General features: G+C 42.5%; 1 protein-coding gene across 1 annotated transcript; it reads left to right on the forward strand.

Annotated features, from left to right (window-relative positions):
- Positions 1-1,630: 1,630 nt before the first annotated feature.
- On the forward strand, positions 1,631-15,500 carry LOC117485827 (acyl-CoA-binding protein-like). Its single transcript, XM_034134534.1, has 4 exons — positions 1,631-1,761; positions 11,960-12,077; positions 12,375-12,437; positions 15,191-15,500. The coding sequence occupies exons 1-4, from the start codon at positions 1,747-1,749 to the stop codon at positions 15,262-15,264; spliced, it is 270 nt and encodes an 89-aa protein (XP_033990425.1). The 5' UTR covers positions 1,631-1,746; the 3' UTR covers positions 15,265-15,500.
- The last annotated feature ends 12,246 nt before the right edge of the window (positions 15,501-27,746 follow it).

A 27,746-nucleotide genomic window follows, 5' to 3' on the forward strand; every position in this document is an offset into this window, starting at 1 on the left:
AGTTTAAACTGCCGTTGCAGGAAAGACGACCGGCCAAAATCACCGACTGTGTGAACGTGAAAATTAATAGAATATCCCCTCCCATCTTCAGAGCAATCTGACTATTATAACATTAGCATTAAGAAAGCTTACTTAAATATCTGCCACGACATAAGTAACCGGATCAGAGTAACATTACGTACAGTCCGCGGCACTGTGAGTGCAGACGTCGATGTGTCCCATTATCATTCATATCACATCATAATGTATCATATATTTCCTTATCTGAGTCAGCTTCTTGAGCCGTATCTGGCCGTGCAACACTCACAGTGTCACATACGCAGAAGTATTATTTTAAGCAACACATTAAGTTGACGAAACACTCGAGTCAAATGTAATTAAAGTCAGATCGTGTCTTATACGGGGCAGTAGTGATATCATAAACCTGTTAATGTGCGCATTCAAACACTTTTTCTTTTACCAGCTGTAGCCTATTCACCTTGCAGGTGCAACTATGTGGCTTTTATCCTGGATAAAGTGTTTAAGTCATGGATGTTTAAAGTTTAACGTCTTCATATTTGTCTAATATTAGTTGACTTTTCATTCAGGAAATATATGACGTGCTGCGCTGTCAGTACACGGCTTGTCCATGTTTGTGATTGGTCGAACACTCCAAATACCACCCCTTTTATGTGAACGCGCACCTAACTAGATAGGACACGGCTGGCTTGAGCGATCGAGTTGATAGCCAGCGTCGTAGGATCGTTTAGCGAGAGCGGTTTCTTTTTGGATTTAGTCAACCGGATAACTCAAAACATATCCAGGATATGTTGAACTAGATTCGTAGTATACCCCCCTGGTTAGCCGCTCAGCATAAGTTACCATAGAGATCTAGCCCGCTAAAAAGAGAACCAGCGTCGTAGGACCGGAAACCCCAAGTTTTCCCTGAACTTGGCCCGCTAAGCGAACATCCGGCTTCGTCGTACAGGCCTCAGGGCTCAATCCATTAGGAAAAACATGTTTTCATGAGTTTTGTTGAATAAAGATGCAATCTGAGATGTGTTTCTATCCTCTTTAAGGTTTGTATTGCCCAGTCGCTGCCATGGAATCCTATATTTTTTGCCCATTTCGAACTTTTGAAACTCCTAATGCTGGCCTAATAACTTGCCTTCCAAAATGTCTTCTTCCAATTAAGTCTTTTTGGAGATTTGGAAGATTCCAATAAATTAATCTGGATCTTTGCTGGAATTATATCTAAAGTATTTTTATCTAGCACTTATTCAAGCACTCTTTCTGAATATTAAACCAAATATCAGCTTCAGTGCAAGTACTGTATCCATAAAGGTTTATTCTAATGACAGGTTTTTCCTGTAATATGGTTATTTTACGATGGTTTCTTCCAGAACGTTTATGGTAATAATAATCTATTTTATTTGTAAGCGCACTTTTCATTTGAGTAAACAAAACTCAAAGTGCTACAGAGTAAAATGGTTAAAACAAAACAAATACAAAATAAATATATAATAAAGTAAACAACATAATAAAAACAATACACTGTTGTTCTAGAGCAGTGGTAAAAACATTCACTTCACCTAATGAACGGCCTCGATGATATGTCAGTGAACCAATAGAATTAAGGGGAGGGTGCTTTCGAGGAACCGGGGTCACAGGGTACAGCAGCAGTTGCATTCTGGGAAATTGAGTGGACTTTACCCCTGCACGGTGCTTCTAGTAGATTGTTGCTCTGCTGTCTGATTCCGGACTAACATGGCTGATCTCCAGGTCTGTATGTTCTTAGTTTGATTATCTTTGATTGAACAAGAGCAGCTAAGTACCCCAGCGCGTGCTGGTAAACGGCGGTAAGTGCGCCGTTAGCTCTGTGAGAGGTTAACTAACCAAACCAGCGCGAGCCTTCCGGTCGGCTTTCCTTGTCTCGCGAGCTAGTGACAGTATTGTTTTGTTTCTAACCTCTTTATTTATATGAATATAATATGATATATAAAATATAACAGCATCACAGGGAGCTGTTCGTCTGTGACTGTCAGCGGGGACAGCAGGTTACCGTTATCCTTCCGTTTAATTCCGTGTTCACACTTTGTGAAATATTGAAGGCTTTTCAATTCTCCAATTTCTCCTCCTCGACTCCTATCCTCGTGTCTTAGTCCCGCCCACATGAGATGCGAGCAGAGGAGTCGAGGAGGGGAACCGAGGAGAGGGGAAGCAGCAGGCGTTTAGAGAAATGAGGAATCCTCTCTGAGCGGTCATTTTAAAGAGACGTCCGTTAATGATGACAGGAGGCACAGCAGTAGTGATCTATAGAGTGGCGAAGTCCCTCCCCTTCCGGTTGAGCCCCATGGGACCTTATTTCGGAAAAGTTATGCATTGAAGTCAATGGAGAGAGAAAGATTATCTTTCGATCCCGTTTGAATTGTGCCACGAATTACACATATGATGTTTGTCAATTTAAAAGATAATTTTGCAAGTCAAAAAAATTAAAATGTGTCGTAAAACTGTGAAGTAACACATTTGTTTGTGTGAAACGCTAAATGAACTACATCTCTGGTCAACCACACACGTCACCAAGATGGCCGTCACTACTGTCTTGTCAACAAACGATTGACTATCACCACAATGAAACACGTCCTGAAGAATGTCATGCAAAGCCTGCCTTCCTTTGATTCTCTCTGAACTGCCTGGTCGTTTTAATGTTTAATGTCAACCATTTGTGCAGATAGCATGAAGTAGAAAAGATCGCCGATGCTAACGTTAGCGTTAGCATTTCTCCCCCGGAATTAAATGGTGTATTATAGAATGATCACACCGGTGACAGTACTATTCAAAGGGTTCACGAAATATGACTACTACTCTTACTGTTTAACATTTTGGGTTACCCCGGAAGTAAGTGGGAGGGACTTCGCCACTCTATAGAGTGGCGAAGTCACGCCCATCTACTTCCGGTCCATGGGACCTTATTTCGGAAAAATAATGTATTGAAGTCAATGGAGAGAGAAAACTTATCTTTCGATCCCGTTTGAATTGTGCCATGAATTACACATATGATGTTTGTCAATCTTAAAAAATCATTTCCATGTCAAAAAAGTCACAGTTTGTCGTAAAACTGTTGAAATATAAGACTATGAAAAATACGTAACTAGAAAGACTACAAATCCCAGAGTCGCGTAAGTGATGTCACAATTGTTTACCTCCACCATTCAGATACCTAAGATCAGCGCCATATAGATATAATCTATCTATATGGCGCTGGCTAAGATAAGATAACTTTAACAAGATGCCTGTGTGCTTAGTACCAGGTTGTTATTATACCAGCAATGGGTCTTGCTCGTTCTTTCGCTTCCCGTCTGATGAAAGGACCAGGAGTACTCTGGATCAAGCTAGCTAGTAGCTAGCACGTTAGTTAGCATTACAGCCTTGTCATTTTTATTAGCCTTAACATGAAGTAACATTAAGTAACCCAAAATGTTAAACAGTAAGAGTAGTAGTCATATTTCGTGAACCCTTTGAAGAGTACTGTCACCGGTGTGATCATTCTATAATACACAATTTAATCCCGGGGGACAAATGCTAACGCTAACGCTAGCGATCTTCTCTACTTCATGCTATCTGCACAAATGGTTGACATTAAACATTAAAACGACCAGGCAGTTCAGAGAGAATCAAAGGAAGGCAGGCAGGCAGCTTTGCATGACATTCTTCAGGACGTGTTTCATTGTGGTGATAGTGAGGGTAGTCAATCGTTGTGTTGACAAGACAGTAGTGACGGCCATCTTGGTGACGTGTGTTGTTGACCAGAGATGTAGTTCATTGAGCGTTTCACACAAACAAATGTGTTACTTAATTAATTATCTTTTAAATTGACAAACATCATATGTGTAATTCGTGGCTCAATTCAAACGGGATCGAAAGATAATCTTTCTCTCTCCATTGACTTCAATACATCATTTTTCCGAAATAAGGTCCCATGGAGGTCCACCGGAAGGGGAGGGACTTCGCCACTCTATGTCGTAGAAGTAACACATTTGTTTGTGTGAAACGCTCAATGAACTACATCTCTGGTCAACAACACACGTCACCAAGATGGCCGTCACTACTGTCTTGTCAACACAACGATTGACTACCCTCACTATCACCACAATGAAACACGTCCTGAAGAATGTCATGCAAAGCTGCCTGCCTGCCTTCCTTTGATTCTCTCTGAACTGCCTGGTCATTTTAATGGTTAATGTCAACCATTTGTGCAGATAGCATGAAGTAGAGAAGATCGCTAGCGTTAGCGTTAGCATTTGTCCCCCGGGATTAAATTGTGTATTATAGAATGATCACACCGGTGACAGTACTCTTCAAAGGGTTCACGAAATATGACTACTACTCTTACTGTTTAACATTTTGGGTTACTTAATGTTACTTCATGTTAAGGCTAATAAAAATGACAAGGCTGTAATGCTAACTAACGTGCTAGCTACTAGCTAGCTTGATCAAGCCACTCCTGGTCCTTTCATCAGACGGGAAGCGAAAGAACGAGCTAGACCCATTGCTGGTATAATAACAACCTGGTACTAAGCACACAGGCATCTTGTTAAAGTTATCTTATTTTAGCCAGCGCCATATAGATAGATTATATCTATATTGCGCTGATCTTAGGTATCTGAATGGTGGAGGAAAACAATTGTGACATCACTTACGCGACTCTGGGATTTGTAGTCTTTCTAGTTACGTATTTTTCATAGTCTTATATTTCAACAGTTTTACGACAAACTGTGACTTTTTTTACATGGAAATTATTTTTTAAGATTGACAAACATCATATGTGTAATTCATGGCACAATTCAAACGGGATCGAAAGATAAGTTTTCTCTCCCCATTGACTTCAATGCATAATTTTTCCGAAATAAGGTCCCATTACCCGGAAGTAAGTGGGCGTGACTTCGCCACTCTATATGGTCTAGCTGCGGCCGTGGCAAGTACACGCCCCCTACACGACACGCCCCCTACACGACACGCCCCCTACACGACACGCCCACCTGACACGACACTACGGTGGCTGAGAGACATTATTGATCTCAGTGTGCTGGGCAGTGTGGCGGCGGAGGGAGCCGAGGGCACCACCGGAGGAGAGGCGAGCGATGACAGCAGCATCACCGTGGTGCAGCTCCCCGCACAGACTGAGGGGACTTGTTACACGGAGCCCATCACTGGGGAAGCCTGCGGCGGGAGAAGGCGGTCTGCTCGGCCTGCCCTTGGCTCTGGGGTCCCTCCTTAAAAAAAGTCTCATCATACTTAATCCTAGACAGTAGCACATGGTATATATTGTACGACTTTGTCATTTTTTTAATGTTGATATGTAGTCGCTCATAGCCTACTGTGCCTTTCACACAGACAATACAAGTGAATTTTGAAATGACAAATAGGTTTATGTTTCAAGTTTATTTGCATTAAAAACGTGTTTTTAAACCCATCTGTTCAAATTTGATATTTTGTTTCTTAAAAGATTAAATCTTTAAAAACATGCTGTTTGCCATTTTTAAAGTTTGATGGAAGAAATTAAAATATAGGTCACTGACGTGGAGCTTTAGGCCTGCAATGCTTTCAAAAAAAATGTTGGTGTTTCAGTTTTGAGTGAATATGGATGTTAAATTCACAAATGAGTATGAATAATCTTGAACAAGAACAGGATCTTGAGCCATGATGTTTTTAAAGTACAGAAACATTCAGAATGCATGACGATTCCTTCAAAGGTTTTGTAATAGACCCCTAGTACTTTTAATTTATAAAGTAATAATAATACATGTGAATGATTGAGCTCATTAGTGGCCTGACTGGCCCTCCTAATTTGGTCCTTAATGACCCCATGATGTGATTATGTATATCTTAAAACCTTTAACAACTATATTTAGATGTTCACAAATATCTACATTTATGTATAAATACATGTGTAGCAGTTAGACAAACATAATTAATAGATTATCTCATTAATACCTATTTTATATATTTAAAAAAGTTTACTAAACCACCGTTTGTTGACAAAATGATTTGGGTTGAAAGTTATACTGTTGTGTCTCAAACGGATAGACTAGGTTATTAATTTATTTGCCTAATAGTTGCTTAAAATGCTACAATAACATTTGCAATTCGTTTTTAATCTGCCATGTACGGTAATGTCTCTCAGCCACCATAGTGTCGTGTCAGGTGGGCGTGTCGTGTAGGGGGCGTGTCGTGTAGTGTTGTGTACTTGTCGCGGCCGCAGCTGGACCCTTCTCGTAGTGATGGGTGTCACTCATGGATGTATAATAAGAACTGGATACAGCGTGGGAGGCGGGGCCTCATTCATTCCTATGAGAGTTGCTCATTCGCGCATGATGATAAATGGCCCAACTATTGAGAGAGCGAAACGTCACAGATTACCCGGCATGCCTGAGAAGTACCCGTATGTGCGCTCATATCGCATGCGCAACTTTAACCACGCTCCCCAAAATGCTCGTTCACATCAAGCACGTCAATTTGCGTACACGTAACAGCACAGCACGTTCATGACAGCATGGTAATGGATTGTTATTATGATAGATTTGATATTAACGAGGCTGCAGTTAGCAGCTAGCGGCCAGCTAGTATTTATGCTAATTTACACATCAATCGTTATGTACTTTTATATTACGCTGTAACAGGATCTAGTGATATCCAAGCAAGAGCTTCATTTAGCATGAAAGAATTATTGCACCTATATATATATATATCTGTAGCTTCTTATTGCACTAAGAAGCTACAGGGACGTTAATCTACGTCGGTAATATTAACTTTATTTAATACAACATTTACGGTACAAGATTTAATCATACAGCCCATGTAGTATAATATTTTACAAATGATGAATTACAGCAAACATGTGCAATATATCCATTATTACAGCTCCGTGGGCTGGCAGTAAGGCGATATGGGTCCGTTCTTATTGTACATCCATGGGTAAAGAAAAACGCATGTAGTGCTGAACACGTAACATGAACGTGCCGGGCGGCGCGGTCCCGTGGGTTAGATGCGCGTTCATAATGCAGAGGGAAATAACTCACAGAATAACGTTATTAGCACATTTTTACAACTTGAGGAACGAATGTTTTTAATAAGGGCTATACAAGTGTTCATACTGGGTAGTTTATTTAGTTTAAAAAAAAATTATCCAACGATTTACAGACCACTCTTTCCCCATGTAAGTCAATGGGAAAAGTGTTTCCGGGCCTGGCAACCAAAAGGAAGTGTAGTACCGCCGTTTGTCCACCACGAATATTTTCATCTGAGTCCGGCGCACTTCCTGGGGGCTTGGTGTCACTACCCGATCTGCCACCCTGCCCTATCTGCAGTGCGCATGTGCGAGATGGTCCGCCATATTGCACAACTCCGTACGGCAACCCAACTAGGACACTTGACACAGTGGCATTTGGCAAAGCACACAAAGCTATGTGTATCAAAGCTATCATACTGAATAAATATTTACTGTGAATGTATGCAAAAATGTATGGCATATAGCTGTCTAACAGAAGTTAAATCCATGTCTCACTTATTCTGACAATGTATTTAACCCCACATAAAAGAACCCAATAAAAAGAGTTGTTAAATAATAGTGAAGTCACGTTGTAATAACAATAACTCATCTCTCTTGGTTCTTTTTCTGCTTTGCTAAAAGCCACTGTGTCAAGTGTCCTAGTAGAGTTGCCGTATGTAGTGGCGGACCATCTCGCACATGCGCAGTACAGATCGGGCAGGTGGACCGATAGGGTAGTGACAGTGACAATGGGAATTATGGCTCTCTGAAGGGAGCCGGATCTTATGGCTCCGTTCCTTTCAAAGAGCCGTTCAAAAGAGCCGTTTTTTTAAAGTGGGCGGGGTTACTAGGTTTATCTGCAAAATAATCACCAGGATAATGATTGACTGTTGCCAGACCTAATGTCAATAATCTGCATTGTAAACATGACACAAGGTGGCGCCATATCCATGTCATTCATGTCAGTGAATGTATTACTTTGAATTTACCCTCTGTATGCATGTGTTAAGTAAATAAAGTTGCCTTGTCTTGAATGAAATTCACGCGACTCTTAATATTAGATACTGTGTTTTTAAGTGGTGATGGAGATTATTTGTTGACCCTGCTTTAAAGGATATTTTGCCTTTACAAATGGTGCGCTTTATCACTGCCTGGGTTTTGGTTGAAGTGCATCCAAATGCTGCTGCGTTTTCGCGTTTGGCTCATTTTCCATCCCAAAAACACGTCGTCTACCTGTCCTGTACCACTTGTTATCCGGCTCTCTCGCGTATTCCGTTAAGACCCACCCCATCTCACTCCTCGTGCTGAAACCTACCAATCAGAGTAGGGGGGGGGGGGTCTTCACAGAATACGTTTGGGGAACAGAATCAAGCTTTTTAAAAGGCGAGTGGATTTTGGCAGGCAGTGAGTGCGGACCAACGATTGAACGATAACAAGAACGGCTCTCACCAAGTACGACTCGGTTCCCCTCGTTCGTACTAGGGGTGCAACAACTAATCGATTAAAATCGATGACCAAATTAGTTGCCAACTAATTCAGTCGTTGATTCGTTGGTGACGTCATCACGTGTGTTTTAAGCGCCATTAAGCTCCAACGTTATCGGTCTTTTTATCAGTACTGGAGACATTTAAAAAATATGTCATATTTATTATTGCTACAAAAACATTATATCGCAGTCTTAGTGTCGCCTTCTCGTTTCTAATATGCAAAAAGACAAAAAAATGTGTCTATGATGTATTTTCGATCTTCCCAATCCAGACGAGATCTCTCCCCCGTCTGTGTGCGAGGGGGCGGGGCAGTTTACACACACGCGGCTACTACATGCATGCAACACACGGCGGGGATGGCGGAGAGAAGCGCTCCAAGGTGTGGTTAAATGTTACCCGTCTTGAGGTGGACAATGCTCGTTGCCAATAGTGCAATAAGAGTTTAGCATGTAAGGGCGGTAACATGAGCAATTGTGCACCACATTCAGCCGGAGAAATGCACCGGGTTCGACTGTCTTTCTAGTAGCTCTGTAGCCCCCCCATCCACGAATAACTTTTCCACGTCAGCAACACACGGAGTTAACAAAATTATACAAACATGGGTTAATGATTAGAGGTAACTGAGTTATTTATTTTGTTAAAGTTTCAGCTATTCTGTTCACAATTCTGTTATCACATTATTTAATACGATTTGTTAAAACATTGTTTCTTTTGATGTGAAATATTATTTATTTAATTTAAATAAAAAGCAATGTTAATTTTGTTCACAATTTGTTAAGTTAATTTAATAATATATGTATTACTATTTTTGAATCAAGTATTAATCTTTATTGTCTTCATTGTTAGTTTCCACATGCCTAAAACAACCTCAAGCTAAATCTAAAAGTTGATGGCTAAATAAGAGCGTTTGAGAAATTGTGCAAGGCATAATAGTCCGAATAGTCGATTAATCGATAGATTAATCGATTATCAAATTAGTCGTTTGTTGCAGCCCTAGTTCGTACCAAAGAGCCGTTCAAAAAGAATCGGCTCGTGCGCGACCGACACATCACTACACAGCAGCACTCTGTCTGATGGGCAGAACTGTGTTCATGATGATTTATATATTTACTTTTAATTCATTCACAGTGCGGTATAATGAGATAATAACAGGCTACAGATGCGGACACACACACACATATATATATATTTATATAAATATTAGGGCTGTCAGTCGATTAAAATATTTAATCGCGATTAATCGCATGATTGTCCATAGTTAATCACGATGAATCGCAAATTAATCGCACATTTTTTATCTGTTCTAAATGTACCTTAGAGGGATATGTTTCAAGTTTTTAATACTCTTATCAACATGAGTGGACAAATATGCTTTATATGTTTGTTTATTATCATTTGAATAATGACAAATATTCTCATGAATATTAAACACAACAACCTCTGAACATTACAAATATTCACCTCAATTCAAACTGGAACCTCTCATACAATAATACTGTGTGTGTGTGTGTGTGTGTGTGTGTGTTGTGTGTGTGGTGGTGTGTGTGTGTGTGTGTGTGTTGTGTGTGTGATGGTGTGTCGATGTGTGTCGTGTGTGTGCTGCTGTGACGGTGGTAGTGTGTGTGTGTGTGTGTGTCGTGTCTGTGTGTGGTGTGGTGATGTGTGTGTGTGTGTGCTGTGTGGTGTGTGTGTGTTTGTGTGTGTGTGTGTGTGTGTGTGTGTGTGGTGTGTGTGTGTGTGTGTGTGTGTGTGTGTGTGTGTGTGTGTGTGTGTGTGTGTGTGTGTGTGTGTGTGTGTGTGTGTGTGTGTGTGTGTGTGTGTGTGTGTGTGTGTGTGTGTGTGTGTGTGTGTGTGCTGTGATGGATCGTTGGAGCTATGTGCAGCTCAAGGCATATATGCTCGAACGGGAGCTGCCTGGACGCTGCAATCATGTTGCACGCACTATCCGTGCTGAGTGTGCTGACTTTTCGTACAATGTCCCACTGTCTGGCTACCTGCATAAAGTCAAGTGCTCGGCGCAGTTGTCGGCGAAATGTCGCTCCTCTGTTTTCATTGAAACAGCTCCTTATATCCGTTAGCGCAGCTAGCTAGCACCAGATGCTAACAACAACAAACACGTAAGGTGTGCCTCGCTCGCCCCACACATACACACACCCTCCCGGTCCTCCCGATGGCCAGTCCGGGCCTGCCGGTGAGCGTGGAAGTGTGGTCTGCCACAAGCGGGGCGGCAGGAGCGGGGCTGTCAGCATCAGCTTGTAGATGGTATTTTAAACTCGATGCGCTCTGAAACTACGGGGCGGCCGAGGACAAAAAATACACATGCGTTAATCGCGTTAAAATAATTAGTGGCGTTAATTCTTTTTTTGCGTTAACGCGTTATTAACGCGTTAACTTGACAGCCCTAATAAATATATACAATTTCAGATTCAAACAAGTATGAGAGCACTCTCATAATAACAAAACACTATCAGAGACTGGATATATCCGGAAGTGCGCCGGACTCTGAGGAACAAATTCCTAGTGGCCATACTACAATTTCCATATCAGTCCGTGACGTCACTCGGCCCAGGAATACTTTTCCCCATTGAATAACATGGGGAAAGAAACGTCTGTAAATCAGCAGATAATTTTTTTTAAACTACCCAGTATGAACTATTTTATAGCCCTTATCAGAATCATTAGGTCCTTAAAGTTGTAAAATGCACTAAAAGCCAAATCTAGATTTATTTTCTCTCTCCATTCATTCTACTGAGCCGAGAGTGGGAGCTCGGGGGGCGGGGCTTAAGGGGCACATGCTCTGTGAGCGCACATACGGGTTCTTCTACTCTGACAGCCAGGCATGGCAGATGTTTCGCTCTCTCAAAAGTTGGGCCATTTTGTCCTCATGCGCCAATGAGCAGCTCTCATAGGAAAGAACGAGACCCCGCCACCGACGCTGTATCCAGTTCTTATAGAGTGCAGTGACGCGTCCTAAAACCCGGAAGTAAGCTGCGCATGGGTTCCCTCGACAAAAAAGCAATGGGATTTCTCCATAGGATTTTGGAAAATAGCTCGAAATAAGGTCTGTGGAAAACGAACCTGTTAGATAAATGCACGTTTTGTTCAGCCGGATAATATCCACATGCCGACCCTACTTTTATAATTTTTCGAATCATAAATCTAATCGATAGATTTATGATTACTGCAGCTTACTTCCGGGTTTCAGGACGCGTCACTGCACCAGTCTATTATACATCCATGGCTTTAGATATTTTATTGTTAAGCTCTTCAAGCTTCAGTATATATAAAGGCTATGCAAATAAGTAGTGACATATATACAGGATATGATTGAAACTTATTATATAGCTGCCCAGCTATGGTTTTGCACAGATATTAGCAGCTGTTTGCCCCTGTCAATATCATGGCACCCTGAAGCAATTAACTCACAAGCGTCCTCTCCCTGTAGGCTCAGTTTGAAGCAGCAGCAGAGGCGGTGAAGCAGCTGAAGGTGAAGCCAGCTGATGAAGAGATGCTGCAGGTCTACTCCCTGTTCAAGCAGGCCTCAGTCGGGGATGTGAACACAGGTGAGGACGTCTTCTATCCTGATATTGTTTCATATTTCCATTACTATATATTTTATGGTATAGCTGCATAACATATTCTGGTAATCCAGTGATGAAAAACTTAAACTACAGGCTGCTGCACTGTGGTTGGTAAGTATTAGCACCAGCTTTGGGAACACTGGTTTAAAGGCTGCCTTGTTAGCCAGCATCTTGGCTCCAGTTTCCAGTTTGACCGTATATGCATTACAACTCTAGTACAATTCGATGTGGACTTTAACCTCTTTAATTACATATTTTTTGTCTGTCTTCCCTTTGAAGGTCGTCCAGGGATGTTTGATTTCACTGGTAAAGCTAAATGGGATGCCTGGGAGAAGCAGAAAGGTACGTGTTCAGGCCACATGCTGCCATTCTTACAAGTGTGTATCCCTCTGTAAAATTGGGCTTTGTCAATCATGTCTTAAAGGTAGGGTAGGTAATTTTGGAGAAACCAGCTCGAGTGCGCTAGAATTTGAAAATACACAACCGGAAAAAATCTGCCACTTCCTTATAGAGCCCCTCCTCCAACACACACGAACGCGCACATGACCAATGAGGGCACGAGATAAGTTTGTGCACAGATGGAAGGCTGACAGGCAGGTAGGCCATCCAATTATTTTAGCCGGGCAGGCTAAAATGATTGGTCGTGCTTTTTACAGTACTACGGCTTCCACAGATGACATTTTTTTATGGATTTTTTGTCAAAGCACTTCAGATATTCATTGCTATCGGGATGTTAAGAGCATTCCATGGAATATAACAAAAAGTGTATCTCGAGCCGGTTTCTCAAGCTTACCTACCCCACCTTTAATATACAAAGTAATGCATTACATATTACTAGTTACTTTTTTTAAAGTAATGCCTCACTTTACTAAATTAATCACTGCTAAAAGTAATTAGTTTCAGTACTAGTTACATTACTTTTGGATTACTCAGCATAAATGACAAATGACAATATAAAGTTAAACCTCATTGATCCCAGATCAGCTCAGACCAATCCTTAAAGTACAATCCTGCACACAGACCTCTGTTTCTGCTCTTTGTTTGAACACCATGTTTCCTTTAGCTCAGTTTCCATCAGAACACGGTTCCAGGTAGCTTGAAAAGTTCTCCTGTCTGATGGCGGCCGCTCCCCCGTTGCCTGCAACATGTCCTCCACGATGTACGCTGCGACAAGCCTGTATATCTCTGCTGTGCAACTCTTAACCCATTATGCAGATAGTTGAAGACCTTAAACTTAAAGTAACGCCAGTAAGGAGATAATTTTGTGCCACTTAAATGTTATGTTACTGCTGTTATCAATTTACATACCAATGTATGGAGCTAAATCTGGGCCAAAAGTTTAGATCATTCGAAACAATAAAATGTATTTGAAAGTACAAGTTTTGATCCTTTTGAACTTTGAAAAATACAATGATGAATTCAAACTAAAATAAGTATTTGAAACGTTTTTTCAGGTAGAATATTATTTTTATTCAGTTGAGCAACTTTTTGGATTACATTTTTTTTTCTTCACATTTCACTTTTATTTATATTCAGATTTTATGCTTTCAGATTTATTTGTTCGGATCTTTTTTTCCCGCTTTCAGGTCTTTTTTTTGCCTTCAGGGTTTTCGGCCCTGAAGTGCGTGGGGGGCGGGGGCTTAGCTGAGAGGGGCTTGGAATCATGAGTGACAGGCCTTCTGTAGTCATGTTTCCTTCAGGAAATGTAGGTTTCCCAAGAAATATTGCTAAACACAATACTCCCGTGATTGGCAGTAGATCGACACTGATGCCAGTGACAAGGTTCTATTTAGGGAGCTGTTTTTATCGTATTGGCAACAATATATATAGGAGCAATAAACTTTGCCAGTTTGTGCAGTTCAGCAACCACACTTTAAGCATGGATGTTCCCCACTACTACAAAGCAGCCTTAAGTCTGAAGGCAAAAAATACGATTGGAAACGGAAAAAGAAATCTGAAAGCATAAAATCTGAATAAAAAAAAAAATCAATTACTCAAATGTATAAATATAAATAAAAGTGAAATGTGAAAAAAAACTATTTAATCAAAATAATTGCTTGAGAGCTGAATCAAAATAATATTCAACCTGAAAAAACTTTTAAAATACTTTATTTCTAGTTTGAATTCATCATTGTATTTTTCAAAGTTCAGGATCTTTTATTTAATTTTTTCAAAAGATCAAAACTTTTGGCCCAGATTTTGCTCCATACAAATGTAATCTGATTACTGTAACGCTTTACTTTGTAGCGCGCTACTCCCACCACTGGTCACAACTCAGTTATATTTTAGGCAAATTCTTTACATAGAGTGAGTGTATTGTACGTGGATGTTTGTTTGTCTTCTTCTCCAGATTGAACTTGTATCTCAGTCTGAGCTGAGGCTACAGCTGTGTGTGCGTTTAACACAGCGGTGTGTTATTAATTACACAGCAGTGTGCTGCATGTTGGCCAACTCTCATCAGATACTTGACTTCACCAGAGACACTTCCTGTTACCATGGTGCCTGTACAGGAGTGTTAAAATCATTTGTAATCACACCATTTTTACAATCTTGACGTTTTACATATGAAAAAGTGTTATTAAAATAACTTATAACAGTTGTTATATACAGTATATCCTGCTTAAACTATTCTCCCTGCAGTAACCGTGTATCCTTTTATTTATGGCTGCCAATATATCCAGTATACTCCATGTATTGTGGCTTGCTCTAAATGACTTTATCGTGAACATCGAGTACATGTTGTGTTTTTAGAAGTTTTTGCTTTAGCGTTATGCTCCTCTCGCTCTCTCTACCTCTCACAACAAAGGCTAGCATATAATAATTTATATCTATAATATATCCTCACATCGTCTTCACTCTCAACATCCATTCACTGTGTTGAATGGTAAAGCAGAAATACTTTTTAAAGCAATTTGTGTATTCAGAATACAAATAATAAAGTTATTTAGTCCCACTTAATCTGCAATCCCTCACAGCCAGATGCCTTAATTCGCTATCAAACCCTGACACTGTCTAGAGTAGAAACGGTGCCCATTTCTTCTCTAATTTATCTAAATGTGTTTCTCAATGTTTTTTTATGTTTCATTAACTATCAGGTAAGAGAAAAGAGGATGCCATGAGCGAGTATGTGAGCCTGGTGGATCAGCTGAAGGAGAAGTATGGAGGCTAACACCACCTGCTGAATGGACTGAGAGCACCATTCGCCTGGACTTCCCTCGCTGTGAAACGCCTTAAAAAGCACTGAAGTGTGTCCTTACAGCACAGGGGGGTCTGCTGCACCGCCTGATTCAACACGGATCAGGAACTATCCTTCACCAGACTACCAGCATTTTTGATGAACCAATGTTATCATGTGTAACTGCACATAATCCTATCATTTCAATATAAAATCTTTCTTTGATGAGTTATGTGTTTTGTTTCTCTAATGTTTCCTTCTATATGTATCTATTATTAACATCATGTTAAACAGGGTGAAAATGATGAAACGCACGATACATAGCGATGATGATGCAGAGCAAAGTGCATTCTGGGTGTTTGGTTTTACAGGCGCATGGACAGGAGGCAACATGGCAGATGTCTGGAGGCAGCTGGAACAGCAGGCAGGAGAGAGCAGGTTAGTTAAAGAACTACCGGCAGGATTGATGGGTAGATAAACGACTGACCCGCGGTTACAGAGTCTACCACCTGGTAAAGTGGAGGAGTCAGGACCGGAGCTTTAGAGCAGAGGAGAGTGGACTGTGCACTCCTGCAGGCTGGCTCCTGCAATCACACACACACATACGAGGGACTGCAGAGCCACAGGCAATGACAGTTTACCTAAATGAGGAGTTTTCTAACTAGAGTGACTTTACTTTTAAATTACTTGTGCAGACCTTTCTAATGTGTGTTTGTTAGAAGTAAGTTTTACTTAGACAGTGTTGTCTCGGTAACATAAAGATAAGTAACCTTACAACGTTACCACGAAATAAAGACAAACTATTATTTACATGAGTGTAAACGAGCACCAGCCACCAGGGAAAGGATTGATTTCAGACACAAAAATAATCTACTATTGAGTGGCTGGTGAATTTGAATATGTATCTGTCAGTGGCTGGTTTCTAATTTGAATTTCCAATCCTGGATATAATATTTCAAATGGTGTGAATCAACGTGCAGTGGTAGTTAAAAATAAATAAATCGAAAAGTCAAGCTATTTAATTAGATAAAATCTGTTAATACACCGATCAGCCATAAGAATATGACCACTGATAGGGGAAGTGAAGAAAATTCTTCACAGAAAGGCAGAAAAGGAAAACTTTGTCCTCAAAGCTGATGTGTTGGAAGCAGGAAAAATTGGCACGCGTGAGGATGTGATGGACTTCGACGTGGGCCAAATTGTGATGGCTAGACGACGGGGTCAGTTTCTCCAAAACGGCAGCTCTTGTGGGGTGTTCCCGTCTGCAGTGGTCAGTACCTACCAAAAGAGGTCCAAGGATCCAACAGAAGACCTACTGTTGCTCAAATTGCTGAAACAGTTAATGCTGGTTCTGATAGAAAGGTGTCGGAACACACAGTGCAGTTTGTTGTGTATGGGGCTGTGTAGCTGCAGACCGGTCAGGGGGCCCATGCTGACCCCTGTCCACCACCCAAAGCACCTACAATGGGTACATGAGCATCAGAACTGGACCGCGGAGCAATGGAAGAAGGTGTGATGGTGTGACTTTTTCTTTTACATCATGTGGAGGGCTGGGTGCGTGTGCGTGGCTTACCTGGGGAAGACATGGCACCAGGATGCATTATGGGAAGAAGGCAAGCTGGCAGAGGCAGTGTGATGCTCTGGGCAATATTCTGCTGGGAAACCTTGGGTCCTGCCTTTCATGGGGATGTTAATCTGACTCGTACCACCTAAATATTGTTGAAGACCAAGTACACCCCTTCATGTAGACGGTATCCCCTAATGACAGTGGCCTCTTTCAGCAGGATAATGCGTCCTGCCACACTGCAGAAGTGGATCAGGAATGGTTTAAGGAACACAACGAGTTCAAGGTGTTGACTTGGCCTTTAAATTCCCCAGATCTCAATCTAGTCAAGCATCTGTGGGATGTTCTGGATAAACAAGTCAGATCCAATGAGGCCCCACCTCGCAACTTTCAGGACTTAAAGGATCTGCTGCTAACATCTTGGTGCCAGACACCACAGCACACCTTCAGAGGTCTAGTGGATTCCATGCCCCGACGAGTCAGGGCTGTTTTGGCTGCAAAAGGGGGTCTCATACAATAATAGGCAGGAGGTCATAATGTTATGGCTGATCGGTGTACCTGATAAGCTAGCTTACTTTATCTTCCCTTTATTCCTTTTAGTGTTACATGGAATTCTTTTTTTTTGGCAACCAGTGCCTTTTATTTGAGTGAAAGCTATGAAAGAGGGAGACAGAGGGGTCCCGGGTCCTCCGCTTGGGGACCAAGCCCCAGTACATACCAGAATTCATTTTTATTTACTTTGTTTTTCAGATTTGTCTATGTGCTATGGTCAGGTAATGCTTAGAAACATTTTGGATAAAGTAATATTAACATTAGTCTTTGCTAACATGTGACCCTGCACTCCATACTGAAGACCATAATAGACCCTCCAGAAAAACGCGATTATGCGATCGCATAATTTACCGCATAATCAGCAAAATAGCGCATATTTTTAAAAGGCCGCATATTTCTTAAAAGGTCGCATAATCCCCGCATTTTTCCACACAAAATTGAGGAAAAAAAAAGTTAACGTGAAGTAGTGATGTCATCAGCTCGCGCAGGTAAACAACACCGTAGAGTGAATGTGTGGAACTCACACGAGAGAGAAAAGCAACAAGATCAGCGCCATATAGATTATTATATAGCCTACTATTATACTATTATTATTATATACTATTATAATTATACTATTATACGGCTCTGACCAAGATGAACAAATCGAATCCATCCCATTTGCCTACGAACATTTCTGCTAAAGACCGGGCAAAGCAGTACGCAGATGTCTTGCACGAAAGTGGGGGGAAACTATTCTGTACCCCGTGCAACTGTGTGTTGGAACATACAAGATTGAAGCTGGTCAGATAACGAACGGGTAAATGAAAACAGAATGAGGCGGAGGTGTGTGTGTGTGTGTGTGTGTGTGTGTGTGTGTGTGTGTGTGTGTGTGTATCATAGGAACTCTTTAAAAGGGCTTCCTTTCATTCAGTAGTAGCCTAGTAACAGGGTGTGGGAGAAGAATCACCTTTTTTCCGCCTCCCGCATATTTCGCAACTTTTCGCATATTTCGCATATTTCCGCATATTTCGCAACTTCTCCGCATATTTCGCATAAAAACCCCGCATGTTTAATCGCATAATCAAGGATTTTAGCCCGCATAATCAAGGATTTTAGCCCGCGTTTTTCTGGAGGGTCTACCATAAGCTGATGTCAGAGAGGAGCTACGCCTCTTTCCGGTTGTGTATTTTCAAATTCTAGCGCACTCGAGCTGGTTTCTCCAAAATTACCTACCCCACCTTTAATGTTTTGAGTGTATTTCATCAATTGTGTGATTTTGTTTCTTTTCTTTTGTTAACGTTTGGATTTGGTTTAATTAGTTTACTCATTCTTGTTGTTTACATTTATTTAGATTTGGTTTATTTTAGTTGTTTTCCTTTTGTTTATCTTTCTCCAACAGATTGTAATACTCTTGCTGACTTTTAACTGTGTTTCTCTTGTGCCGGACAGGTGCTGTGGGCCCGAGGCGGCAAACCCAACCCCTGGTGGTGGTGTTCTTCACGTGTCCGTTTTGTTTGGTGTGCAGTGTCACGGGAGATTTTGGTTTGGACCCTTCCTCCCCTTTTTGTTAATTGCCGCCTTGGTAAGCCCCAGCCCTGTCCTTCTCCCTCCTCCCTGGAGACCTTTTTAGAAAATGATATTGTTTATTATTAGAAATGTGATATGTATAAATAAAATAACCATTGTGGTAATATCCTTTACACTGTCTCTGCCTGTGGTGTTCAAACGAACCTGATTGCCTTTTATTAAATTGGATAACTTTAGTTTTAGTAATTTCCTGGGGGCGAAACTCCCCCAGGAGGCGTTGTCAGCAACCGAGCATTTTACACGAGCCGCACCACACCGCCACACTACGGAAATGGAATGGAAATGGAAACAACCTGACACACCTGTCAAAAGGGTTTCTGCTTGCACATCTCAGATACTCCACAGTCCAGTGGCTTTAAATTTAAATGATGAAATATCTGCCAATACGATTCTCCCTTCTACTGCAATATGTCAGCAGGAGCTGATGTTACTGTCTGAGTAGTTTTGTGTTGAAGATCATAATAAAGATTCAGTTTCAATGTTTTTACTTCAAACTAAAATCGATGACTAAAATAAATGTGTCAAGATTAGTGACTCAGTGCTTCTCAAATGCCCCTTTCACACCAACGCGTTTTCAGCTCCGGCTCGGAGCTGGAACCTGAAAAGTACCGGTTTTTCCTGTTCACACCGCAGCGGCGCCGCCTCTTAGCTCCGGAATGCGGTTCACTTCCAGCTCCAAAAAATTGTCGGTCTAGAGCAGGGGTATTCAACTCAAATTCAACGAGGTCCAGTTAAAGAAAATCTCCCCATGCAAAGGTCCGGAACATCAAAATGTCTAAGTTGCTTTATGAATTAGTGTGATATATATTGAAGTAGCCTGTAGCTTTATCAACGTCTGCATGTAATCAACAACTGACTGCCAATCAAATAAAGAAAGTACAATTCAAAAACAACAATATTTATTGTCAATTAACATTGAACTATACAGATATACAGTAAATACTGTGGATAGGTGTAATGTTCCTCTCGGGCTGCATTTAAAAATAAAATAGGAGAAAATAAATAAAATAGCTTTTGAAAATATGTGCATCTTAAAAGTGCTTAATTTTAGATAAATAAAATAAAGTGTAGCAGCAGCTTGAGTTTCCCTTTTTCTTTGTTAACCGTTTCACATCATGACATAACAGTTTCAGCCGATTATAGAACAATATCAGTCTTTACACATCATAACAATTGAACAGTTTTTAAAGTTTCTCTTTCTTTCCCTCTTATATTGCAGTCCCTCACTCACTTTTCTTTAATTCAGTGCGAGAATTGAGCTTGAGCTTGTCCTGCCAGGAGTTTAAATCTGGGCAGAAATGGTGTCAGGGCCATTCTCATACACACATGCAGGTGCTCATTGGTTAGCCTCGGTTAGCCTGACCTGGAACGATATTTAGTTTTAATTTTGATCCTGGTGTGACCTCAGTTCTGACTTGAGAGGGAATGTTTGGTCAAACACTTTGTGTTTTGTCTCATAGTGGCGTTTTGACACTTTTAATGAGCGCCACGGTCTCTGAACAAATGAGACACACTGGCTCTGTGCTCCCAGTGGGCAGGATGAACATGAATGAGTCCGTCCACTCAGGGTCAAAAGCTCTGTTCTCACTGTCCACTTTCCTCTTCTTAGAGAGCGCCATGTGTAAATATGTGTCTCTCCCTGTCTGCCGCTAACACGCCTGTTCACTCTCCTCTCCGCTTCTCTCCCTGTATCGCTAATTATTCTCTTCGCTCACTTTCCTCTCCGCTTCTCTCTGCCGCTCTCTCGTCTCTTCTTCTGTGTTTCTCTCCCTGTATCGCTCACTTGTCTCTTTCGCCCCCTGTTGGCGGCGGTTAAAATAGAATCGCCCCGTCAAAATTGAATTCCCCTATTAATGTATTGATTATAGGTCCGGGTCCGTATAGGTCGGCGTCTGGGTCCGGATCCGGACCGCGGTCCGCCTGTTGCCGACCCCTGGTCTAGAGGCAAGAGCTTCGGAGCTAAGAGGCGGCGTCGCTTACGTCTCTCTTACGTCGAGGCGTGCAGGAAACTAAACCCACCTCCCCTGAACATGCCATGGGTCGACTGAAGAGTCTCGTCATGCCTGCCTACAAGCAGTAGCGCTGAGCAAAGTGACTAGAAGGCAACCACACACTTATAAAAAAAAACACACTTTATAAAGTCAGGCAACACGAACCAGGCTTCGTGTGATTCTGTTTATTTGTACCTTACTTTGACCATCCGTTCGCTGTTATTGATCATTGTGGAGAGCAGGCAGACGTTTTGTTTGTTATTATAGCAGCTATCGGATGGAATCAATACATGGGCTGCACAGGTTGTCATGTCCGACTATCACAAGTAGAATCATAATGAAAAATACGCCGGTAAAATGTGCCTGTAGAACACGGTTTAGCAAGTAGTCAGTTTAGCTTCGGTTGCTATGCTAACATCACCCATGTTATACCAGAGAAACTTTCCTAACATGTGATGCCAAACAGCGTCAATTCAGACTGACACACATTCACTTAAGGGGAACTGGGGATATGTATCAGCTGCTTGTGTGACAGTCAGACAGTGAATACTTTAGAGCCGTGTGAGCTAACCCGGAGCTAACGGGAGAATAAACTCCCAGAGCAGCCACTGCAGCGGTCGGTAAATGCCGCTGAAACACATTAATAAACAATGAACCACTGCACTCTGGAGAAAAGTATAAGGTTGGAGAAGTCGTTACTTAATTTAATCTGGCTTCGTATGGTTAAAAGCAACACAATCATCGACCCGACGCAGTCCCCCGTTGTTGTTGTTGTTGTTGTGAGCTCCGTTGGGGAGAAAATCAGCGATGTAAACGGTGACGTCATGACGCAGCAGCGGCAGCTCTGGGCGGTGTGAACAGAGCGGGAGCAGAAAAGGGAAACCGGAGTTGAACCAGAAAAGCTCTAGCTAGGAGAAAAAGGGAAAAGCGCTGGTGTGAAAGCCGCAATAGTGTGGTCCGCGGACCACTGGTGGTCCGTGAGCGCCCCCTAGTGGTCCGTGAGTATATTGGTAACATTTCAAATTTGAAATAAATAAATAAATGTAAGTTTTCCGCACTCTCGCGGGAATATCTCCGCAATGGAGTGAGCTTAAGTTTCAATTTCGATTGCATTATATAGCCCAGCGCAACACCTTCATCACACATGTTGCCACTTGTTTGTACCATTTTCAGGCGATTTGTAATCTGTTCTTGATTGGCTGAGTAGCGTCACCTCCTTAAAACATTAAACAATAACTTTTTTTAAACCTTTTTTTTATTTTTTAAACATATTTTAAACATTTTTAACATTTTCAACATCGTGGATAACACACTGAACGTCAACTTTGCCTCCTTATTACACCCACCCCTACTTTAGTGGGAACAATGAGTCTGCATCTTTGATGCGCACAGGCGGATAATGCAATGTAGACGGGAATAAATGCAGATCACCAGTATTTGCTTTTGATCAAAGTAAGTATTATTAAAATTAAAATAAAGGGCGGTGCCGGCCGTCAGCGAACCGAACCGGCCGTCTACGGCACGCTGACGACCGGCCGTTCTGTGATTCTTAAGAACACACAGATGGCCAGTCCGCCCCTGCCAGGACCGGTCCATGAAAATCTTAGCTTCAAATAATCGTGGTCATACTTCCTCCGTTTTCTGCCAGACGCTGTCTCCTCTCTCACTTTAGGTAACTTCACAAAAAATCGATCCATGTTGCCGCTCGCATAAAGTTGGCTGAAGTTAACTAGCTATATTTCACTGTTTCTCGTTATTTTTTTCTCCCACTGCGCCTCCCCTGAAGCTCTCTGGAGTGGCCTCACACTTTGAAAACCGCTGATCTAAAGCACACACATCTTTTACAGCGGGTAAAATAGTATCGAACACATCACCATTTTTCTCAGTAAATATATTTCTAAAGGTGCTATTGACATAACATTTTCACCAGATGTCGGTAACAACCCATGCAATCCACACATGCAAAGAAACCAAAACACATACGTTCAGAAATTAAGTTATGTATTATAAAATGGAATCACAGTATTTAAGACGCTTACTGAAATGTATTTAAAGGGGACCTATCATGCACTTTTTTATGTCTTTTATACATAGATATGTGTCCCCAGTGTGTCAGGGAACTCACAAAGGGTCAGAAAACAAAACCCTCTCTCTTTTCCTCCGTACCCAAATCTCTAAAACCGAGGTACAACAGAGCTGATCCAGATTTGCGTCCGATATGACGTCATATCGGAAATGTGGGCTGGCTTTACACCCTATCAGAAACGTCGCTATCAGAAACAATGCCCGACGTGTTTTGGACTTAATATGGTCTTTGTTTACATTAGCAAGCATCGCTAACACTCAGAGCTAACCTGTACTGGAGAGAATATGTGTAAAGAAGCAGGATATAAAGAGGAACTCACCTTGTGGTAAACCCGCAAGAGAAAAAGCATTTGAGCTCCATACTGTTTCAGAAATAATCCTTGATGTGGTTTGGAACATGACATGGCGTTTAATCAGAACAGGATTTATCTGTATCTCCGTAGAATTCTGAGCAGGCACAAGCTCCCCCTCCTCTTTTTTTTGTTTTTCAAGCTAAGGATCCCGAATCAGCAGTTCTCTAACAGGGCTGAAATAGAGGGGTATGAGGGATGTCTAAAGGCCCTGACAGACCAGGCAGTCACCAGAGAACTCGCCGACACCGACAGTTCCATCGACGAGTTCTCCTGCGTCTTGGCCATGTGTCGCACTGGAACACACCGCAAAGACTTCAGCCGAGCACGTACGAACTGCGCATGCATGAGTGGCAATAACTCTCCTTACCAGCAGGCGGCGGTAGTGTGTATTCGTCATTCAAAATAGGCAACAACCGGAAGACAGAGAAGAAGAACAGACTGATATAAACAAACAAATAGCGTGTGCGTTCCATTTTCACTCGTCCATCGAAAACATGTTTTAGAATATAAAAATACATGAATGATGAAATGAGCACATAAAGTGCAGACATACTATAAAATCACAGTTAATAGACCTGCATCTGATGATCGGAGTGTTCTGGCGGGTGTGTAGTTTATTGAGTCAGCAATGTAGTAATGTATGTAATGTAATAATGGCTACTTCTTGCTAAATTTACATTTCCATGTGATGCTTTTATCCGAGGCGACTCACAATGAACAGCAGTAGACAGTATCTCATTTACTTAGACACTGTACTTAAGGACAATGTTGAGGTACTTGAGACTAATCCTGCAACTTTATACTGACAAATAAACCGATGAGATGAAAAACCGGACTTGACCAAACAAATCACGGAGCTCTCAGCAGAGGACAGCCGGGGACGCTCCCGCCGATATCAGAGATGTCCCTGCTATCAAGGTTCAAGGTTCAAGGTTCAAGGTTCTTTATTGTCAATCTGACATAGCTATAGAGTAATTATGTAGTTGAAAATCTTATGTCACAGGCTTCTCCAACAATGCAACATAATAACATAATAACAATAAGAGCAAGAGCAATACAAAAAGAAAAATAGTTATAAAATACAGTGATGATGTGGAATAGTGCAGTACGAGTCTATATACAAGTTATTGGAATTATATATATATATTAGGTATTAGATACATAATACTGAGTAGCAGATGAATGTTTGAAGTTGTTTCAACAGTTCAATTTTTTAACAGTCTTAACCCGCGGGAAGAAACTGTCTCTGAATCTTCTTGTCCTTGCCAGGATGTTGCGGTAACGTCTGCCAGACGGCAACAGAAAGAACAGTTTGTGGCTGGGGTGATGGGGGGTCTTTGATAATCCGTAGTGATTTCTTCCTGAGCCGCTGGGAGTAAAGGTCCTCCATGGATGGCAGCTCCGTCCTGGTGATGTGCTGTGCAGTTTTCACCACCCTCTGTAAAGCCTTACGATCGAGGTCGGTGCAGCTGCCGTACCAGGCCGTCATGCTGCCAGTCAGGATACTCTCTATCGTGCACCTGTAGAAGTTGCAGAGTATCCTGGAATCCATTTTGAACCTCCTCAACCTGCGGTGGAAGAAGAGCAGCTGTCGAGCTTTCTAGGTGATGGTGGTGGTGTGAAGAGACCATGTCAGGTCCTCAGTGATGTGGACCCCAAGGAACCTGAAGCTTTTGACTCTCTCCACCGTAGTCCCATTGATGGTGATGGGGGCGTGTCCCTCTCCCTGCTGCTTCCTGTAATCCACAATCAGCTCCTTGGTTTTGCTGATGTTGAGATGGAGGTTGTTATCCTGGCACCAAGATGTCAGGTTTTCGACCTCCTCTATGTACGCCGTCTCGTCATCGTCTGTGATCTGGCCGATGACGGTCGTGTCATCAGCAAACTTCACGATGGTGTTGGAGCTGTGTGTGGCCACGCAGTCGTGGGTGAACAGGGAGTAGAGGAGAGGGCTGAGCACGCAGCCTTGAGGGGCTCCGGTGTTTAGAATCAGGGTGGAGGATGTGATGTTTCCCACCCGCACTGCCTGGGGTCTGCCCGTCAGGAAGTTCAGGATCCAGTCACAGAGGGCGCTGTTGAGCCCGAGGTCTCTGAGCTTGATGGCCAGCTTGGAGGGCACAATGGTATTGAATGCTGAACTGTAGTCAATGAACAGCATTCTCACATATGTGTTCCTGTTCTTCGGGTCCAGGTGTGAGAGGGCAGTGTGGATGGTGAGAGCTATGGCGTCGTCTGTGGACCTGTTTGCTCTGTAGGCAAACTGCAGGGGGTCCAGAGAGTCAGGGAGGGAGGAGGTGATGAATGATTTGACTAACCGCTCAAAGCACTTCATTATGGTGGAGGTGAGTGCTACTGGGCGGTAGTCGTTGGGGCAGGTGATGATTGTCTTTTTCGGGACAGGAACGATAGTGGAATGTTTGAAGCATGTGGGGACTACAGACTGCAACAGGGACCTGTTGAAGATGTCTGTGAACACCTCTGCCAGCTGAACTGCACACACCCTGAGAACACGGCCAGGGATGCCATCAGGTCCAGGAGCCTTGTGTGGGTTAACCCTTTTAAAGGATTTACACACATCTGCCCTATTTAAAACAAAAGGGCAGGGTAGCTCCTGGTCCATCTGTACCTCCACAGCCCGGCTGCTGTCAAAGCGTGCAAAAAAACTGTTCAGCTCATCTGGGAGAGATGCGCACGCAGACACTCCCGCAGCACCCCCCGCTGCTCCTTTGTAGTCAGTCATTGTCCTTAGTCCCGCCCACATATTCCTAGTGTTACAGCCTTTGAAGTCAGATTCCACCTTCTCTTTGTACTGTCTCTTTGCATTTTTAATTGCTCTCCGGAGATCATACCTAGACTTCCTGAACTCCTCCAAATCTCCAGCTCTGTGCGCGATAGTGCGCGCTTTCAGCTTGCAGCGCACATCGCAGTTTATCCAGGGCTTTTGATTTGGGAATGTTCGTACAGAAACCTTCGGTACCACGTCATCGATGCATTTCCCAATGTAGCAGATGACAGTGTCCGTGTGTGTGTTGATGTTATTGTCCTCAAACACACTCCAATCCGTAGATGCAAAGCAATCCTGCAGTGCTGCATCTGACTCCTCGCTCCATCGTTGTACTGTCCTTGTTACCGGTCTGTCCCTTTTAAGTTTCTGCTTGTAAGCAGGCAGCAGCAGCAGTGAGATGTGGTCTGATTTGCCGAAGGGAGGGCGAGGGAGAGCCTTATATCCATTTCGGAAAGGGGAATAAACATGGTCCAGTATGTTTCCCCCGCGCGTCGGGCAGCTGATGTGTTGGTAATATTTTGGCAAAACCTTCTTCATGTTGGCGGTGTTGAAATCTCCGGCCACAACGAACGCCGCATCTGGCCGTGAAGTCTCGGTTTTATCAATAATCCCAAACAGCTGATCCAGTGCTGTGTTGTTGTCGGCGAGCGGCTGCGGGGGGATATATACTGCTGTTATCACAACAGATGTGAATTCCCTCGGCAGATGAAAGGCCCGGCATGAGATCATGAGGTGCTCTAGATGTGCGGAACAGTCAGAAGAAATAATCTTCACATCTGAGCACCAGTTGTTATTAGTCATTACACACACACCGCCTCCCTTACTTTTCCCCGAGTTAGCAGTCCGGTCCTGACGAAAAATAGAGAATCCATCAGGAACAATGGCGGAGTCCGGGATAGCGGGGTTGAGCCAAGTCTCAGTGAGAATTAACACGTTACAGTTCTTAATGTCCCGTTGAAAAGCAATCCGGCTTCTGAGTTCATCTAGCTTATTTTCAATGGATTGAACATTAGCCAGAAGAATACTCGGAAGAGGGGGTCGATTCTCTCGTTTCCTCAGCTATGTGTGGGAGGTAAGAGAGGACATTTAAGGGCTATGTTTGATGTCTTTTAAGTATCACCTGCTGGGGTTTAGCTGCTGTCCTGTGCCTTCTTAAATCGTTTGTTTACGTCCCTCACTTCCGTTTCGCTTCTCATTTGCTAGCTGAACAGCTGATCAGAGTGGTTTCTTGGCCCGATAGCTTGTGTCCGACAAATGGCCGATTCAACATGTTGAATCGGCCATGTGTCGACCGTGAAAGGCCAAATAAGGCGTGTCACGGCCGAGGGTTCGGGACACACCAAATTGAATTTGGGCGATAAGGAACGCGTTGTCGCCAGACAACCGAAGACGGCCGATATCGGCCTGGTGTGTCAGGGCCTTAAAATGTATGATCTGTTTGATATTTTGAGCAAAACACATCATAGACATGTTTTTGGCTAAACCTCTCTAATAAGGTCAAATGTCACTTGTTTTGCATCAATCTTGATACAGGGTACTTATTATATGTTGTACTTTGGATTCCTAAAGCTTGTAGT

Source organism: Trematomus bernacchii, unplaced genomic scaffold, assembly GCF_902827165.1.
Source record: "Trematomus bernacchii unplaced genomic scaffold, fTreBer1.1, whole genome shotgun sequence".
In the NCBI taxonomy this organism is placed as follows: domain Eukaryota; kingdom Metazoa; phylum Chordata; class Actinopteri; order Perciformes; family Nototheniidae; genus Trematomus; species Trematomus bernacchii.